Genomic DNA, 20,207 nt, shown 5'->3' with positions numbered 1-20,207 from the left:
CTTAGATTGTTATTTTTTAATCGTTCATCTGTACTGTTTTGGACAATAGATAAAATTGACCTCTTCCCAGTTAGTAAGAAAAGATAAAGATATAGAAAGTAGTCTTTATTTATCAGATTAGGTTCCAGCTAATATTAAAATTAGTGATCTTTCTTAACCTTTCTGTCAGTTTTGAAATTTAATTTAGAAAAATACCTTACAACAATATCACTTTTACTTTTCTCACCTTTTATCCTCACCCACTTGTTCTCTTCCATATTGCTGTATTCACTAAGGTCCTGTGCCAGTGTCTCTTCATAGAATGGAAGCTACCCTTATTTCTCAAATAATATCTGATAGTGGACTACAAACTCTGTCAGATCCTAACAGCATACCAAAGATTCAAGTTCAAATGTCAAGATTCTAGTCTGTTGATGGGCAGTGTGCATCATGCAAGCACCATTTTAGCTAACTTCAGGGAGGTAATTAGCTGTCATATGGCTTCAAGCTGATGAATTTTTTTAGCAGAGTAATTCTGCAAGGTTATCTGTTAAGTTGTAGGGAAGTTACCCTTGATGTTAGCAGAGCTACTACTCATACTGAGCCCTCCCTCACTCAAAACAAAGTCAAGTGCAAGTCATGTCATTATTTCTCTGATGGCATGGTCTTCTTCAGCAACGAAGGATGAACACACACACACACACACACACACACACACTCACACACTCACACACTCATACTGATGAATCCCTGAAGTACTGAAGTTTATTGTGTTTGTATATTTAACATGCAGTTTGCCACTCTCCCTGTCTTCCCTTAGCTGTTTCTTTTGCTCTAGTGTGCTCATGAGTCCTGATTCTCCTTGTTGCCATTCTTTGACCTGAAGCTCATTTGTCTCCAGTATATCATGTTTCTGATATTGTATGTGCACATAAACACGCATGCTTAAAATACATTCATTTTGTGTTTGCCACAACTGATACCAGCTCATTTTTCTGAGAAGTAAGGAGATGTATTAGAGTCATAAGACCTAGGTATAAGTTCAGCCTTTACTACTTTTCTAGTTGGATAACCTTGGGCAAGTTAATTAGCCTGTGAATCTATTTCTTCAATTTAAAGAGCATTTATTAAGTGCTTACTTTATGCCAGGCACCGTAGTAGACACTAGGGGTACAATGAAAAATAAAAACAGTCCCTGTCCTAAAGAAGCTTTCACTCTACTACGGGAAAACATCTGCAAAATCTCCATACTATTGTGACTTGTATTACCTACCTCATGAAATGGTTGTGTTGAAAAAAATGAAATAACATAAGCCAAGTATTTTGCATATCTACATAGTGCTAAATAAGTAACTGATTATAGTATTAATAATACCATAGTATGTGGTAATTGATTGCACATTTGAATCTATTTCGTTAATTTCCCTTGACATTTTTTTTCAGGTTGAAATATATAAAAGGAGTAGTCATTGCATAGTACATTGTTTTTGCTTTGCATGATTTATCTTCCCAAAATTTTTAATTTTTTGTTATTATAGAAAAAATTTTCATCTGCTGAAGAAAAATTCTAAATTGTTGAGAGAGTTAAAAAATTTGGACTCACGTCAGTGGTATGTAATTCTATTTAAAAATTGTCTTCCTTCTTGTTATATTTCATGAGAACATGTATGGTTGTTACTTCGGTACTTTGATGATCTCATTATGACCTCATTAGTGTGCATAATTTCTCCAAAGAAACAAATTTCAAGTCATCTGTTCCTTCTTTTGTCCATGTCCATCCACAAATCCTCTATGTGGCTCTAAGCAGCATAAGAGGAACTTCCTCTAATTATTTTGACATTGTGGGTACCACTGTACAATACCGACTATCCTTGATTATCACTAAGTAGCTGAGCCATCTCATTTTCTGGCCATTCATCTTTTGGATGACAAGTTTGATAAGATGAAGGGATAAGTACAGCAGGTGAACCTGCAGAAAAGAATGCATCCTCAGAAAAAAAGTTCACATTATTTAGATAATTTATAGATGTGCATACCCATCTTTACTTATATGCTTGACATCTCTGAAAGTATAGGCATACTTGTTGAAATATAATTGGTGAGAGTTTGATACCAAATTTTCTGTTGTGTTTATTATCTTAACAACCACAGAGTTCAAAATTGTTCTGCTATAAATTGCTATAGATAAACTCTCTTTTTTCAAAATGGTAGAGTTCTTAGGTCAACAGGCCTCCTTCCGCAGCCTATATTAACTTTAGTATCTGTGGTATATAGTTCAGCACTGCTGCTGAAAGATTTTTTTGGACCTACATTACCTAGAACCCTTATGTCCCTTATGAATAACAAAATCTCCAAATGTTAATCCTTGGGAAAACTGAGTAGAATAGGCAAATCATGTCTTATCTCAACCCTATTTCTATAGTAAATTTTTAATACTTCTAAAAATTATATGTATATATATATGTATATATATATATATACACATATAAATGTACATATGCTATTTACTGAACTAATGTACTTTTAGGTAAAATGACAAAATAAAGATTCTTTTCAATGCCCTCTAAATTCTATAGTTCTAAATTCAACAACAACAACTTAGAACCTTTGACAAAAAACAAGATAAAATAGCTTTTAAAGCATAAAGGAAGGGGAACTAGTAAAACAGCTTTATCCTGACATGTCATGACATACCTAAATTTTTAACATTTGGGGACATTATACTTTTTAGTTTTAGAAATATTTTAAAAGTGTAAAAGGCTTAGATATATACCTAGGTTTTTGTCCTGAAACTCTTCAGGTAGTAGGTAACAAATATCTATGGAGCATCTACTATTCTACATACAAATTGTTTAGTGCATTTTCTTTCTTTTTTTCAAATGATCTGACAATTGTGTATTTCTTAAAAGAACAGTTCCCCAGTAAGGTGTAATACTTTATAGGTTTGTTTTCATTTTTCGTTTAGCTTAGTTCTCATTAAAAGACAGGTATGACAGGTCTTCCAAGTTCAGTGCCACCTTTAAGGGGACAAAAATGGCTTGTTTCTGTCACCATTATTTATACTTCCAACTTACATCACTAGTATGTTTTTTTTCTTTTCCTTTTGAACAAAAGTATAGAAGACTGTAAGCATGAGAATCAATATTTACAATTCTATTAAAACATTCAAAATCTTTTTATAAAGGTCACTGAAGAAAATGGGAAGGGGGGTTACTCATTTTATAAAACTTTCCTGAAGAGTCATCCTTGTTCTGTTCCAGTTAGCATCTCTGAACGTTTGCCTTTATAGAAGGACTTGATTTTTTTCCCACTCACTTTATTTCTTCTTCTCTTTATTCTTTACTCTTTTAAAACATGTTTATTTAGGGCACTTCTTAACTGCAGTTAAAGTTTTTAAATTTAGAAGCAGAACTGCCTTCTTTAACCTTTTGGAACATATATGTGAAAGACATAAATTACACTTGACCTTTCCTTCAAGAAGTTTGAAAAGTAAATTTGTCTCATCTGTATAGTTATTATCCTAAATAGCTTAGTTTCTATTACAGTTGGTGTTTTAGAAATACATTTTTGACCTATTATACAGTAGTTAAAAATTAATATCTCTCTAGATATCATATACCTACATTGTCATTTTAAAATTTCTTGGTTCCTGGTTCACAAGGAAATATTCTTGATGACATATAGAGCTACAGATTTGCATAAGAATGCTTTAGAAGGCTTCAAACTATAACCTTAACCCTAACACTAATTTTCTTGTTTTTTTTCTATCATCCTAATTCTTATTTTCAGCTATATTTTTCATCTTCTGCTATGGGGTTAGAAAAAAGAATGAATTCACTTTTGAAATTCAGTAAAAGAAACAGAACTTGAATAGTGTTCTTTTGTGTCCCATGAATTCTCTATCATTGAGCAAGTGGAATGAACTTCCAAACTTAAATTTTCACATACATTCTGTTTTATTCCATATACTCCAAATTAAACAAGTAAAAAGTTATCTTACAACTATGGCCAGTTTGTTTAGTCTTAATAGATTTGACTATGTAAGGCACAGTTGAATTAGTTCCCTGGAGTGCTGTTGCCCTTATAAAACATGGCTTTGAAAAGCTTATTGTCAAATCATCTGCCACCCTAATTCGCCTTCATTTAAACCTCCATCTCTTGGAGTTAATGTTCCTTGATAACTAAGAAGGGTACCGACTTCTATCACTGTAATTGCTATTTTCACTAGCTCTTTTTGAAGTAAAAAAGTAAATATATTCCACAGTTGTGCGTCTAGAAGGGGTTAGTCTCTCTCTCACAGTTTACGTGTAGGACCACATCTTAAATTACTTTCAGTAATAACATCTTTAAATCTTTCACAACCTTCAAAATTATTCTTCCTATGTAAACTGATTTCCTCCTATGGTAGTGTTACATTATTATCTTTCCCTGTTCACAAGAAATACAAAGAATACTACTCACCATCATTTAAAGAATATAAACTTTTGGTTTGCTATTACTATATATTTTAATGGAAATGTAATGGGAATGTAAGAATCTAGCTAATTAAGTTCAGAAAATGTGCAAAGTAGATATTATGCACAAAGAATTGTGCTAGACTTAGAGCAAATTTAATGAATGAAGTGTTACTGCTTAAATAGTAATAATCTTACAAGTATGTATTAAGATAAAGGAAATGTCACCTGGTTTTTGAATTCTGGTTTGTAATATAAGGAAAAAAATATAAAATACATAAAGAAATTGACCTGGTCTTGTCTGGACCCATTTGAAATAAGCAGGTGGGTCTTTGTCTCTTTCTGTATTTCCCAATTATTCCTACATCCTGTGAATGTGAAATATTGTTGATGTTGCTCATTAGCACTAACCTATTACATGCATTCAAGAGTCTAACAAGACCATCTACAGGTTGAAAAGCTAGCCAAATTTCTAGGGTCCCCATATTTGAAAGATGTGAAATTTACTAAATTTTTGGCACTAAAGGTCATTGTTTCTCACCCCTGTAACACAGGTATTCATGATTGAAATGTTTGTATATCTAGGACATGCAAATAAGAATTTTAAGAACCTCATATTTCAAATGTAAAAAGTCTTAAATTGATGGAGAGTGAACATATGCATTTCCATTGGGTCTGAGGTTTCATAAATAAATACTGCATATAAGTTTTCTTTGATTGCTTCCAGAGAACTCCCAGAGATTTTTAATTAAACATAGATTTAGTCATAGTAAAGAATTGGGGGTCAGTCCAAATTTCCCAATTGTTAAATATGATTTTTGGAATATAAATGTTTGTCAGGCATAGTGGTGTATGCATATAATCTCAGTCAACAGAGATCCTGAGGCTGGTGGATCTCTTGAGCTCTGGAGTTCCAAGCTGCAGTGGGCTGTGCTGACTGAGTATCTATACTGAGTTTGTCATTAATATGGTGTGAGTCCCGATAACAAGGGGCTACCAGTTTACCTAAAGAGAGGGATGAAGTAAACCCAGGTCAGATATGAAGTTGGTCAAAACTCAGGCTGATGTGCCTTAGTACTTAGATTAGGAGAATCTTGAATAGCTTGATCACTTCCAAGCCAGCTAAGATAGGGAGACCCAGTCTCAATAAATAAATTATCATAGGTGCCTGTCTTGTAATTCCACTTTGATTACAAATATCTTTACCATGTCTTAATGACCAGTAGGTGCCGTAGTTGTCACCTGCCTGGTTCAATGCATTTGTAATTAGGACATTTTTCAGTACTCCATATAAGACTATATATTTCCTGTCATTCGGTTGTCACCAGATGTTTCTGAATCCCCATAATAGAAAAACTTCAAAAGATTCCTCCTTATGAATCATAGTCTAAAGCTTGCCTTTTTTGTAAGATATTAGTCCAGTGAATTGAAGCCTCTTCCCCAGTTACTATGTCCTCTCATCTAACTTCATTTTTCTTCTCTAAGATTTAATTGAGGTTTGATAAATTATGACTAATAAGATGATAATTAATTTGTATGTGTGGAAATGTTTCAGGAACGTATACTCTTCTGGCCTATGTTGTTCATAAGTGGGTTTTTGTACCTAGTTTAGGACTTCAAAAACTAGTCAACAGAAAATAATTAATCATTTGGGTGCTTGTAGCATAATATACTTTTGGGAGAAATACAGCTTTGTTTTTTGGGTCTTAAAAGACTTATTTCCCACTAGTCACTACAAAATAATAAAGAAAATACAATGATAATCAGATTAGCAACTCTAATTTAAAAAAAAAAAACCCTAAGAGAATATGACTTCTCAATAGAGGAAAGGCAGTGAATTGAATAATTTCTATCTAGGGCTTTGGAGGTGGGGGGGAGGGGGAAGAAATATGTACATTATTAACAAAATACCATGTTTATGTAATATAAACTTGAGGTTTTTTGAGCCATTTAGTTATTTATTACAGTTAAATATAGTAAATTGGTCCATGGCCTAATTAAGCTAATAGAAGATCAGTTTAAACTGATCCTTTCATGGACAAAACCATTCCATTCTTTTCTCAGGCAAATATTATTTTTCTAACCTCATAGTATGTATTCAGTTACACATCATAAGGGAAAAATGTCCTATTATTTGGGGACGAGCATTTACTTTCTACTGATTAAGACAAATTAAGAATCTATTCTTCCTAGAAGATGCCATTCCTTAAGGTTCATCATCATCATCATTATTATTATTAATTTGCTGATTTAAAATTAGGGAATTTTGCAATATTATATCTTAATTATCAAAGGCTAGGAATGTAAAATTTGAGTAGGTAATTTGTCTGTTTCAAAGGCTACCTGAAACATTCCTAAATTAAAATGAAGGGGAAAGTGTAAACTATGATATAAGAAATTATATACCAACCCATTTTAAGTGAATGTCCCCAACTTCCTATGCATTATAAATATATTTCATTTCAGTTTGCTTCTAACCTACAGCCGTGAAACTCACAAGATTGCAGTGTTTTACATTGCTGAAGGACAAGAAGACAAATGCTCAATACTGTCAAATGCAAGGGGAAGCCAGGCATATGAAGACTTTGTTGCTGGGCTTGGTTGGGAGGTAATTCATTTAATAGATAATAATTGAATGCAATGGAGTGGAAATTAGAGGTTATTTTGTGTATTTGTGTGTAAAATTATGCTGGCTTATGAAGTCTACATTGGAAATAGCCATGGTATCAAGAATTTTTTAATCTTTTATAATAGCAGTGTTAATTTTTGAGTTTCAACACTTATTAGCCACTTTCTAGCAACTTTAAAAATGCAAATTTAAATATAAATGTAGTACAAAGAGAATTGGATTTGTTATCAATTGGACTTGGACTCATATCCCACCTGTAAGAGTTAACTTTGTGACATTGAGCAACTCACTTAATCTCTTAGCCTCAGTTGCTTCATCTGCAAATTGGGGATAACAACTGTTATACCTTCTGAAAAGGATTTCTGTGAGGATCAAATAAGGTAATAGAGGTAAAATACTTTGCAATTTTTAAAGCAGTGTAATTGTCAGTTATTGATACTACTGCAGTTTTTAGTGATGAGGCAATGAAACAATCATTATTAGTGTTCTTTTAGTTAATAGAATAGCTGAAGTGTAATACTTTCGATACTTCTGTATAATAATGGTGTGAGATGTTATATAGATAGATTACTGTAGCAAAAAATAAGATGTATGCATAGAAAAGTAAAAATTGAAATGAAATGTGATACCCTGAGGAGAGAGGAGAATAAAGACACAGAATGCCTTCGTGAAGATTATGACATTTGAGTTGGGTTTCATAGGCTGCTTTTGTAGATTCAAAAGGAGAAAATGGGAAATGGAGGAGGTTTCAGGCATGCAAAACAGTTAGTCCTCCTACCACCCTATTATTTTGATATAACCTGAACTGGAAGGAAAAATGAGATCTTTAGCTGGGAAGATGTCTAATAGTAAGATAAGAACAGCAAATTGGGGTTGTCTGACAAAAAACAGTGGCTTTAATACAGATGAGAGATTAAAAAAGAGGTCAAATACTAGAAAGATGGAGTGAATAAAATATAAAAGGGAAAAGATAAAACAGAATGAATTCTCTCAATTGAATCGAGTATCCCTTCCAACCTGTCTTCTAAGATCAAATCTAGTTGTCATGGAAAAAAAAGTATTTGTTATTAAATCATTTTCTTAAAGTAGAGCTTATTACTAGAGTTATGATTTCATTGTTGTATGGAACTCCCAGGTGGGTCTACAGAGCCGAGATGATGAAGGAGCTCTCCCAATATTCCTCTCCAAAGAATGTTAAAATAACACCTTATAATGTTAATAAGATTTATGTTAATGAAAGATCTTCCCTGCCCATTAATGAGTCTCAGATTAGGGGAGGTTTGTTTTGCAGCACTGCTCACACCTTTTGTTAATTGCTGATAATGCACTGGGTCAGGAGGGTCCTGTCCTCTGGCTCTGAAAAGTGTGTATATACTCTGATGTGAGGTTTTGCTTTTGGGAGTTGGAAGAAGGTTCATGTGCCAGATGAGACTCTGGGTTGCTTTGCCTCCCCTCTCCCCCCTACTCTGCCCTTTGAAAACCCAGATGTTGGTGCTTGTGTCTCTGGTAACTCTGTATGTATGTATGTAATGGTCAGGCATTAGGATCTGTCTGTTGATCTGTGATTTATATATTGCTTATAGTCAGAAAGTTAGAAGCCCTGTCTATTGTTCTTTATCTCTCTGCTTGTATTTTCTCTGTTGGTGAATGTAGTTACAGTAGATTGTTGACCCATCAAAAGTTGCTTTCCTTTTAGAAAAGCAGATCTAAGAACCTGTACAGCAGGCCCTCCTTTGTTCTCCAGGGTACTTGCTGCAGTACACTGCAAATCAAATTTTGGAGTGTCAGAGCCAACAAAAAGTTAGAGTGGGACATTTTTCTAGCCTAACCCAACTTAGTTTTTTTTCAGGAGAGATCTGTGATACTAGGGTGGCTGTTGGCATATTTGGTAGTGTCACTAGCAGACCATCTTGGAAGCAGCTGTGACAGCAACAGCAACAACTTTGGGAACTCTAAACCAAAGGACCGTAAACAGGTCAGATAGCTGGTCAAAAGAGATTACATGGAACCCTTTGCTGGCAATGAGTTTAGGTAGCTCTCATTGGCAACTGTGTTGCCCATATGCATTTCCAGGTCACAGTTCCAGGTAGAGAATCGCTAGTCACAAGGGAACAGGGGTTCTCATCACAGTTCCAAGGCAGAGAAGAAAAATAGCACTTGCAGATACAAGAGAACAAAGGACCTGGTCGCAGTTCTAGGGCCAACAGGAGTTCTAGTACTTGCAGCTACAGGGTACTTCCTAGTTAAAGACCAGAGCATAAGCAAGAGAACGTTGACCACATCTGTCTCCAGATGACACCACCATTGAAGTACCGAAAATGTAATGTGCCCAGAACTAACCCTGAAAATAGTAGCACCTCTCTAGGTGACTTTAACATAATGTTCAAAGTCAAGAAATAAGTTGAGAAAAGGAACAAAGTAAAACTTTACTATAAAAAGCAACTGTGGTGGCAGGGAAGATACAAATTTGGAAGAAGACAACACTATGAAAATAGCTATAAGCAAAGTTTATAGAAAAGCAGTGTTAATTGGACATAAACCCATCAGAAATTCCTGGAAGAGTTCAAGAGATGATTGGTAGAGGAAAAATTGGGAAAAGAAATGAGAATGATGCAAGAAAATTGGTAGAAGAGGCACAAAAAGTTACTGAAGAAATTAATACCTTTAAAAAAAGAATTGACCCAGTACTAAAGAGGCATACATATTCACTGAAGAAAAAAGAACTCCTGAAAAAGCAGAAATGGCCAAATGGAATAGAAAGTACAAAAATTCCCTGAATAAAAAACTCCTTAAAAAGGCAAAATGGACAGAGTTGAAAAAGAGATATAGGAGGAAAATAATTCCTTAAAATTAGAATTGAGCAAGTAGAAGCCAATGACTCAATGAAACATTTAAGAAGCAATATAAAAGGTCAAATGAATGAAAAAATAGAAAAAAATGTGAAATTTATCATTAGAAAACTCACTTGGAAAATAGATTGAGCCAAGATAATTTAAGAATTATTGGACTGCCTGAAAGCCTTGATCGAATAAAAGAGCCTAGATATCATCTTTCAAGAAATTATCAGAGAAAACTGCATTGGTATCTTAGATACAGAGAGTGAAATAGAAATTTTTTTTTTAAATCCATCAATATCACTTCCTGAAAGACATCCCAAAATGAAAGCTCCTAGGAATATTATACCTAAATTCCAGAGCTTCCAGGTCATGGAGAAACTACTGCAAACATCTAGAAAGAAAAAAATTCAGGTATCATAGAGTCACACATAATTTAGCACATTCATAGAACAGAGCTTGGAATATGATATTCTAAAAGGCAAGGATAGGACTAGAATCAAGAATAACCTACTCATCAAAACCATGTATCATCCTTCTTGGGAAAAAATGGACATTTAATGAAATAGGGCACTCTTAAGCATTCCAGATGAAAAGACCAGAGCTGAATAGAAAATTGACATTCAAACGTAAAACTTAAGAGAAGCGTAAAAATGGTAAACATGAAAGTGAAATCATAAGGGACTCCATAAGGATAACTGTTTGAATTCTTATATGGGAAGATGATACATACTCCTGAGATCTTTATTAGGGCAGTTAAAACAAGTCTGCATAGATAGAGACTGTGAATGTAAGTTGATTATGTTGAGATGATCTCAAAAAAAAAAAAAAGCAAGTGAAGGAATAAGAAAGAGGGATATATTGGGAGAAGATGGAAGGGAGAAGCAGAATGTGGAAAATATTCTCGCTGAAAGAGGCACACAATGAGGAGCTTTTACAATGAAGAGGGAAAATAGTTGGAGGACCATGGTGAACTTCATCCTCATTGGAAATTGGTTCAAAGAGGGAAGAACATATATGTGTACACTTGATTGTATGTGGAAATTAATCTTAGGAGGGAGAGAACATAAGAGAAAGGGTAGGGTATGATAAAAGGATGACTGGATTAAGAGAGGCAGTGGTCAGAGTTAAAACAGACCTTTGAGAAAGGATGAAATAAAGAGAGAGAGAAGGATAAACAAGGAAAAAAGGATAGAAAGAAATACACAGTAGTCATAACTGAATGTGAGAGGGAAGAGCTCACCACAAAATGAAGCAGATAGCAGAATGGAAACTAGAATGCAGCAGTATGTTCAAAAAATGCACACTTGAAACAGAAAGACCCACATGGAGCTAAAATAAGGGGCTGGAGCAGAATCTATTATCCTTCAACTGAAGTAGAAAAGACAGGGGTAGCAATTATGATCTCAGATAAAGCAAAAGCAAAAATAGACCTTATTAAAAGAGATAATCTGGGAAAATATATTTTGCTGAAAGGTATCATACTGAAGTAGTATCAAGAAATTTTACAGCAAGTTTCTCTGATAAAGACCTTATTTCATATATATATATATATATATAGGAAACTCAGTCAAATTTATAAAAATGAGAGTCATTCTCCAATTGATAAAGGTCATGGGATATGAACAGGATTTCAGAAGAAGTCAAAGCTGTCTGTAGCTATATCCCTAATGATTAGAGATATGCAATTCAAAACAAATCTGAGATTGTACCTCGCGCCTTTCAAAAATGACAAATTCAGGAGGAAATGAAGGGAGAAAGAGACACCAGTGCACTGTTGGTAGAGTTGTGAACTGGTCTGACCATTCTGGAAAACAATCTGAAACTGCCAAAAGAACTACAAAAGTATGCATAACCTTTGACACAGCAATACTGCTACTAGTTTATACTCCAGAGAGATCAAAAGAAAAAGATCCATATGTACAAAAACATTTATAGCAGCTCTTTTTGTTATGCCTAAGAATTGAAAATTGAGATTATCATCTATTAGGGAATGGCTGAACAAGATGTGATATACAGTTTTGATGGAATACTACCATGCTACAAGAAAGGACAAGGGGGATGGTTTCAGAAAACCATGGGAAGACTTTTATGAACTAATGCAAAATGAAGTGAGCAGAAAAAGGAGATGGTTATACACAATAATAGCAACATTGTAAAAATGTTCAACTGTGAAAGATTTGGCTGTCTTGATCAATAATATGGTCCAAGACATTTCCAAAGGATTCATGATGAAAAAATGCTGTCCACCTTCAGAGAAAGAACTGATGAACTCCAGTACAAATTGAAGTAGAATTTTTCACTTTATTTTTCTTGCTTTTTTTGGTAATATGGTTAATATAGAAATATATTTTTATATGTTTTGCATGATTTCACATGTATAATTGATAACATAGCTTGCCTTCTCAGTGTGTAGGGGCAAGGCAGAAGGGAGGGAGAGAATTTGGAACTCAGAATTTTAAAAATGAGAGAATGCTACAAATAAATGAATGAATGATGCTTTCTTTTGGGTGTGAGGAATAATTCCCAGGTGAAGAAATTCCCTCCACTAAGGCAGTTTAGTACCATCTCTACTTAAATTTAGAGATTTGCCTAGAACAGGGATCTACAAGCTACAACCTGAGGACTACATCTTGCCTAACTCTTTTTATACAAAATTAATAATTTTTTTTTACATTTTTAAATGGAGTAAAACTATTTAAACAATTAAAAAACATTTTTAGCTCAGGGCAGTACAAAAAACAGGCTGTAGGCTGAATTCAGCAGTTTTCTGATCCCTATCCTTGAGTGCTCAGATACTAAGTAATCTGCTTAAGTTGTGCACCCTGTATCTGTCAGTTTGAGCCTAGGACTTCCTGACACTGAGACCTGTGGGATACTGTGTGTTTATGAATTCAGGGCTTTTCTAAAATCAGAAATTTCTAAATAGTCTAGACATAATCTAAACTACAGCTTCCTTAACTTGGTGTCCTTATACTTTTTAATTTTGATTTTGTTTTTAATACTTTGATACTGTATTTCACTGTCATACAATACAAAATACAGGTTTTATTTGTAATTCTTATTTTGTGCATTTTAATGATGTTCTGAGGAAGGGTCCAAAGGCTTTACCAGATGCCAGAAAGTATCATAATACTCACAAAAAAAGTTAGGAACCCTGAATTTAATCAGACTTCTGTCTTTTTCATTCCTTTTAGTTTAATTTTCTTTTAACTTAGTATAGAACAATTTAGGAAGCATGAATATGTAGAATGGGTATGATGGTGATTTTAAAACTTGCTATAAAGTGACATTTCTCAAGGAATTATTAAGTCTTCAAAAAGTTAGCTCTTTACCCTCTTTACTCTTTTTAACAGTAGTTTAAGACGTGGTTATTTTAAAGGTATCAATATGTTCTTTAATATAACCATCCTTGACTATTCTTGACCATGTTTTCTTTTTGCCAAGTAAGAAAAGCACATTTCTTTAACCTTTATTTAATATGAAAGGAACTCATTTATGTTTTTTTCAGGTATCAAAAAATGTACTTAATAAATGGATCTTAATATTTTACGCTACAGAGAATTCATGCTCCTTAGAAGAAAAAAGTATCCATTCACTGAAAGGATCTGGGTGTTAACTAAGCAGTTAACATTTAAGCCATAGCTTTACAAAGAGCTGTACATGCTTTAAATTTGTAATATATTCAGTGTCATCTAGCTTAGCAAATAAAAAAACCTGGTTTTTGATTATCATTGTTTTTTGTTTTATTACACACATAAGGTTGACCTTTCAACACACTGTGGATTCATGGGTGGCCTACAGCGAAATGGCAGCACAGGACAAACTGCACCTTACTATGCTACCTCTACTGTGGAAGTGATTTTCCATGTCTCCACTAGAATGCCATCAGATTCAGATGATTCTCTCACCAAAAAGGTAATATGTGTGTGTGTGTGTGTGTGTATATGTCTTTTCAAAATTTTATTCTTGATACTGTTAGAAAAGAACTTTGTCATGTATTAATTCACCTCTGTTCTAAGATTTGCTAAGGGCAGCTAGGTAGTGCAGTGGATAGAGCACCAGTGCAGTTGTCAGGAGGACCCGAGTTCAAATCACCTCGGACACTTGACACTCACTGGCTTTGTGACCTTGGGCAAGTCACTTCACCCCAATTGCCTCATCCTGGGTCATCTCCAGTCATCCTGATGAATATCTGGTCACTGGATTCAGATGGCTCTGGAGGAGAAGTGAGGCTGGTGACCTGCACAGCCCTCCCTCACTCAGAACAAAGTCAAGTGCAAGTCATGTCATTATTCCTCTGATGGCATGGTCTTCCGCAACAAAGGACGAATGCACAAGGTTTGCTAAACTAAAATGTTTTTGTCAAGAACACTGGTTCTTGGGACCAGACAAACTGATTTAGACAAACTGATGGTCAGTGTGGTGGATTATAATCCTAAAATACCAAATTTAAACTTAGAGCAAAATCACTAATTTTGTGTTGTGATCTGGTCAATAAATTCACTTTCTCCAAGGAAGATCACTTTTTGTGTGATCTCACTACATGCAGGTATTCTCCTATAAGTCCTCCACAAACAATCTAGCAAATGCACTGGAGGTCTTTCTCTTGGTCTTTTAACAATGCAGCACCTGGCCTGTCTATTATTGCTCAATCTTGCTGCTTGCCTGGCACGCATCCTTTTCTCATCATACATTTCTTCATTTTGATGCTTGCCTTAGTTGTTCTTTTGCAACAGTATTTTCCACATGTTTTAACATCATATAAAAATATTTCATGACTAACCACTTATTAAGCAAAGCCTTATGGAGGCATATACTTACCAAGGATAATAACCACAACTGTGTAAGTTGCCTTGCACAGAGTCCAAATGGAAGAGGATTCCTTATATTTTGAGGTAACTTGGTTATAAATGAAATTATGTTGATTGCATCATGATTTTTAACATAATAAAGCTTTCTCTATGTGATCCATATATAAAAGAAGTGACCTAAATAATCTACAGAGATAAAACCAAGTGGATCAAGAATGTGAATTGCCCAGATTAAGACATGTACTTAGAAAGGAATACAGTGAGTAAGTCTTCATTGCACATATTCTGAACAGACATTACAAATGAACAATAAACTGAGCCTAGAGTAGAAGTGGGACAAAGATCCGATTGGATTGCATTTGAGGAAATTACATGGTGTTCTCTGTGATGACCAAGTTGATCCCTGACACAAATAAACCAACTTCTTGACACTTATATTTTTCCATTATTGTTACATAGATAAAAAATATGGAACACCATGACCTCTGAATATATAGAATTACAAGTGCAATCAAGAGCTACGTTGTATGTATGGGGAGGGGAAAAATAGAGGGGAAATAACCAACACAGTTACACTTTATCAGAATGATTAAAATGAAATTTTATATAGGATTGTTGGAGTTATAAAAAACTTAATATGCTTTTACATATATTCTCTGAACAGGCTGATTTCTGTACTTTACAGTCCCAGAGTAAATCTTCTATGGATTTATTTATGGGAAGAGAGCGATCAGAATTCCAAAGAATATAAAAAGTGTAAGTGGGTTGAGACCTGCACTAGTATAATGTGTGCCCTGATGGAATCATGGATCCATTGAAATATTAAGCATAGACAAGCAAATAGAATAATCTTTAATAGGTGCAAAAGTAAAAGAGGGAGTGAATGACAAAGTGTCAGTAATTGACCAAATGAGAATTAAAACCTAAGTCTTTAGACTCTCAGCGAATCCAATTTTCACTATATATAAACTACACCATGATTCCTCTAAATTGGAGAATGTCCAGATGAAAACTAGCAGAATAGTAAAGGGAAATGATAATAATAATAGTTATAAAGAACATTTTTAAAAGTGCTTACAGTGTGCCAGGCACTGTGCTAAGTGCTTTACAATGATCATGTCTTGTGATCTACCCAACAACCTTGGAAGGTTAGGTGCTATTTTTATTCCCATTTTACATGTGGGAAAACTGATGCAACCAGGTTAAGTGATTTGCCAAGGGTAACACAAGTAGGAAGTATCTGAGGCTGGATTTCAACTTAGGTCTTTCAGATTACAGGGCCAGTGTTCTACCTACTACAACATCTAGCTGCCTCAAATTTATGATATGAGAGAATTACTTGAAGAATTTTAGGGTGATTAGCTTGAAGATTTGAAGCTGTCTTAAATATTTGAAAGGGTGGGTGTCTCAATAGTAGAGAGATGAGACTTTTTCTTTTTAACACGAGGAGTTAAAAACAGGTGTTTAGAAGTAACAATGTAGCTAATTTAGTTTCAATGTAATGAAAAACTTTTCTCACAGTGATCACAAAATACTGTGGAATGATCTGTCTCAAGAGGTGAGGGAGGGATCACCCTTCACTGGTGATCTTCAAGCCTGTGATTATTAGAGAAGTAGTGGAGGTGTGGTTGCTGAGATCCCTTCCAGTACTGAAAGTCTATGTCAGAGAAAGAAAAAGACTTGCCTTCTGTCTCAAAGCATTTACCTTAAATGATGTTTCCGATAACTTATCTTAGATTACAATCAAACCAGGTCCTCATTTTCCTAACTCTTAGTATTGCACAGTACAGGGTTAATGCTGTTGGGATTAAATTCTATTTTTCATTTAAGTATAATTGAGAATTATGCTAAAAAAAGTTTTGTATGTGAGAGACATTTTTAATTTCTTTAGAAAGAATAAAAGTTTAAAACATTTCTTTTAATGAAAAGAAATGCAAGGTCTTGTTTGTTTCTTTTATGGGTCTTTTTTTTTTCTGGTTAAAAACGCCATCCCACAAGTAATGTTCTCATATTTGGCTCTGTTTGAAAGATTCCCCACTGAAATCATCACAATTCAGCTGGTACCTTTTACAGTTCCAGGATTTAGCATCATTAGTGATAAACTTTCTTCATCAGGATGTCTTGCAGCTAGAACGAAAATCAATCCCAGTAACAGCATCCAATAGTCCCCTGTCTTATTCTAACTAAATTGTACCTAACAGCTTAAAAATGAGCTGCAGAATTCTAAAGTGATTTATGCTATGCTCTGCCCTTGTCATAGTAGAACTTTTTCAATTCAGAAATCTGGTTGCAACCCCATACTGAACTCTTGATCTTTCGCTGCAGAAATTTGTTAGCTATAGCTAGATTAGATTTTTAGCAGCTAATCTAACTGCTGTAGGGGTTTTGCAAAGTGGGGACAGAGCTGTGCTATTGGATTTGTCCAATTCATTTGACTCCAGGACTGTAATTGCACTTATGTCTTACAAGGCTTTTATAGCCTCAGGCTGGCCAGCAGCAGAAAAACAAATTGGCAGTGATACAGTAAGAGTGAAAGGGAATGAAAGGCACACATTATCAGTCTCCAGGCAGCGCTGTTCTGGCAGGAAGTTTCTTGGTTAATTTACAAATAAAACTTAGATTTTAGGATGGGCACACTGTCAGATGAACAATGGGGATGTCAGGCCTGACTGTTACTTAGTAAAAGTAGCAGCAGTGCCTACCAAGGAGCAGGAATTCTTCAATCAAACAGACGACTCCTTTCTGGAGCCAGCTGGCTATGTAATGCAATTAGACGGAAAAGGAGGTCAGGCTATTAGGTGTGTACCATGACCAGTGTCACCAGTGGCGTGCTGCCTGGCAGGCAGCATGCAGAATAGTTCAAGCATAGTGACTTTAAAACTGTTTACTCAAGCTAATGAGTACTAGTGGTATAGGACAAGACTCAGAACATGAATTGTTTTTGTAAGGCTTGAAAAATGAGTATTTGTCCTATAACTGACAAGTACATTCCAAAGTATGGCTTGCATTGGAGGAAATAGTTGACATGATTAATTATAAAATGAAAAAGTCTATAAATTGCCCCATAAGTTAAATGCACATTCTTAGATTGAGCTAACTAGTGAGTATGGTGAAGAAACTATAGTTGAACAATATATTGCAATGAATCTCTATTGGGAATGTTTATCAAATGCAATATATAAAGTGAATATATTTTGTTAACTTTCCATTAACTTGGAAAAGTACTTAAAATCTTTCTCTTTTAGGCATCTTCTGTTAAGTTTTATGATATGACTAAAAACTCATTTTACTTGTGTTTTCAGCATTCATTATGTTCATGTTGTATATTTGTTAGTGTATTCAAATACACCTTTGTCCCAAATATTTTATTTAATTGAGCTTGATGCCTTAACTGTTAATTTTGTGATTTAGTTAATTACATATGTGGTAACCAGATGCTCAAGGCGTACAGCATTGAAAAGAAAATAAGCTCATGATGATTAATATTATAAGCAATGAAAATAAATGTATAATAGTGAATTATTGCAGGGGTTGTGCTACAATTTAATGTATTTCTACAACTGTTTTGCTGCAGTTTTGCACTGGCAAACAATGGTTTTAAATATTTGGTTTATTCAGAGGTGGAATGTTGCAAAGATTGATTATTTTGAATTCACATGCTCTAAAGTCCTTAACTATCAATCAGAAATAGATTTCATGCATTTTGATACATTGGCCTTAGGGTTGAATTTTATTAAATTTTATGCTAGAGTATCATGACTGATTGGATAAACTCTACAATAATTTAAAGTAAAACCAAGTATGAGTTTTGATTTAATAAGGAGATTCTTCACTTATAAATTATTTGCCTAAGCATTATATCAAGGGGCAATATGTTACTAAAGATGCTGGTTCTATTTTCAAGATTAGGGGTGTTAGGTATTGAATCCTGGCTGTGTTCCAGCTTCGTAATTACATTCTGCTTTTCTAAATTTCCCCTGAAGTTTCAATTAGATGTTATTCACTTCTCCTTTGAAAACACTGTTCGTTGTGTTGTTGGCACAAAATGACTACCATGTTTTCACTTCCAAAGTAGTATATTACACTGGTGGGGTATGGGGCCACTGTCTAAATTTTAAAGTTGTGATATTTGTTAAGGTGAAAATAGAGGTACACAAAATTTTGGCTTAGTTACATAAAGTAATCATTTAAAAAGTAGTTGTACCACTTTTGCTCACTAGGCTTTTGTATGCTTCTGCACTTCAGTGAGATCTGTGATCTCATCATTATGGATACTTTCCTCACAAATGCTAGTGCAACCTTTTCATGTTTTTTCATTTCATATGGCTCTAACCTAGCTTGTTCTATAAGCAAAAAAAGAAATCAATGGTTAATTTTCAATGAAAGTTTTGAATACCATTAACTTGTACTTGTTATAGCAAAGTATTCAGTAAAAATGACAGCAGCCCATGAACCTATGTACAAACAATTGAATTGTACCCACACACATGCACATATATTTCAACAGTGGAGGTATATGTCTCTTTTTAAGTAAATGAGTTGCAGAGTTGTTTTCAGAAGAATGAAATGGAACAGAATTAGGAGGCATTTCAACATAACTGACTTCTTTATAACCTTGTAATGAAAAACAGGACATATTGTATTCACCTGTGTTTTTCCCTCAGTAGCTAAGCAGCCTATGAAGAACATCCATTCCCTGTATCATACTAATCTCTCTACATTTAGAGTATATCACATGTATCATGATAAGTTTTACATACATATTAACCCAAAGAGTAATCTTTACCTTTTCTTCTTTACCAAATGCTTTTCATGTTAGTCTAGTTTTACCTTTACTTTTACCACATAATATGTTTTTCACAAGTTCAAGTATTGATATCCTTTCATTTTTCATTCTGTTGTATTTGGAAGTCAAGTTCAGGAATATATTTTTCTTGATTCCCACATCATCATGTAATTGTTTAAAAAGACTGAAAATTTATCATCCTAATAGGAATTAACAAGAATAATTGAGAAATCAACTAGCTAGAAGTGTCTTTATAATTACAGTTCTTTAGGAGACCATTTTAATTTTTGTAATCAAGTTTCTTCATTCTTCCCCCATTTCATATTTACCTAGATATGATTACTTATGAGGTGCATTTCATTTTCCCTAATATCTTCAAATCATAGAAATTAATTCTGCATTATTTGTCTCTGAGTAAAATAGCGTGATGATTAGGCTGTGATCTTTGAACCTTGACTACAAATAGAATTTTTGTGTAAGTTTCCATTTCTTATTTTTGCTAAACAGAGGTAATTTTTCACATTTTTCTTAAAGCTTTTGACAGCAAATAACATAATAAAGTGTACAACAAACTCCATTATAATTATAATTGCTTGATTTTTTTTGTGCTTGTACAATATTTTTCTATATAATGAGATATTGAATCAGGACTCCTCTAAAGCAATGCTGTGATGCAAAATAAAAAAAAAACAATGTTTTGTTCGTAATGTT

At 34.1% G+C, this 20,207-nt stretch overlaps 1 protein-coding gene across 7 annotated transcripts in view; it reads left to right on the top strand.

Moving 5' to 3' along the window:
• RALGAPA2 (Ral GTPase activating protein catalytic subunit alpha 2) overlaps nucleotides 1-20,207 on the top strand; it is a 428,361-nt gene that overhangs the window by 243,052 nt on the left and 165,102 nt on the right. For all 7 annotated transcript variants that reach the window (XM_072634579.1, XM_072634577.1, XM_072634576.1 and 4 more), the window contains 3 exons: nucleotides 1,518-1,589; nucleotides 6,918-7,041; nucleotides 13,659-13,814. In XM_072634579.1, coding sequence (XP_072490680.1) covers nucleotides 1,518-1,589; nucleotides 6,918-7,041; nucleotides 13,659-13,814 — 352 coding nt within the window. The remainder of the gene's footprint in view (nucleotides 1-1,517; nucleotides 1,590-6,917; nucleotides 7,042-13,658; nucleotides 13,815-20,207) is intronic.

The sequence above is a fragment of the Notamacropus eugenii genome, chromosome 1, assembly GCF_028372415.1.
Source record: "Notamacropus eugenii isolate mMacEug1 chromosome 1, mMacEug1.pri_v2, whole genome shotgun sequence".
NCBI classification, from domain to species: domain Eukaryota; kingdom Metazoa; phylum Chordata; class Mammalia; order Diprotodontia; family Macropodidae; genus Notamacropus; species Notamacropus eugenii.
Note: the sequence above shows the minus strand (reverse complement) of the source record. Positions and strands in the feature narration are given on the sequence as shown.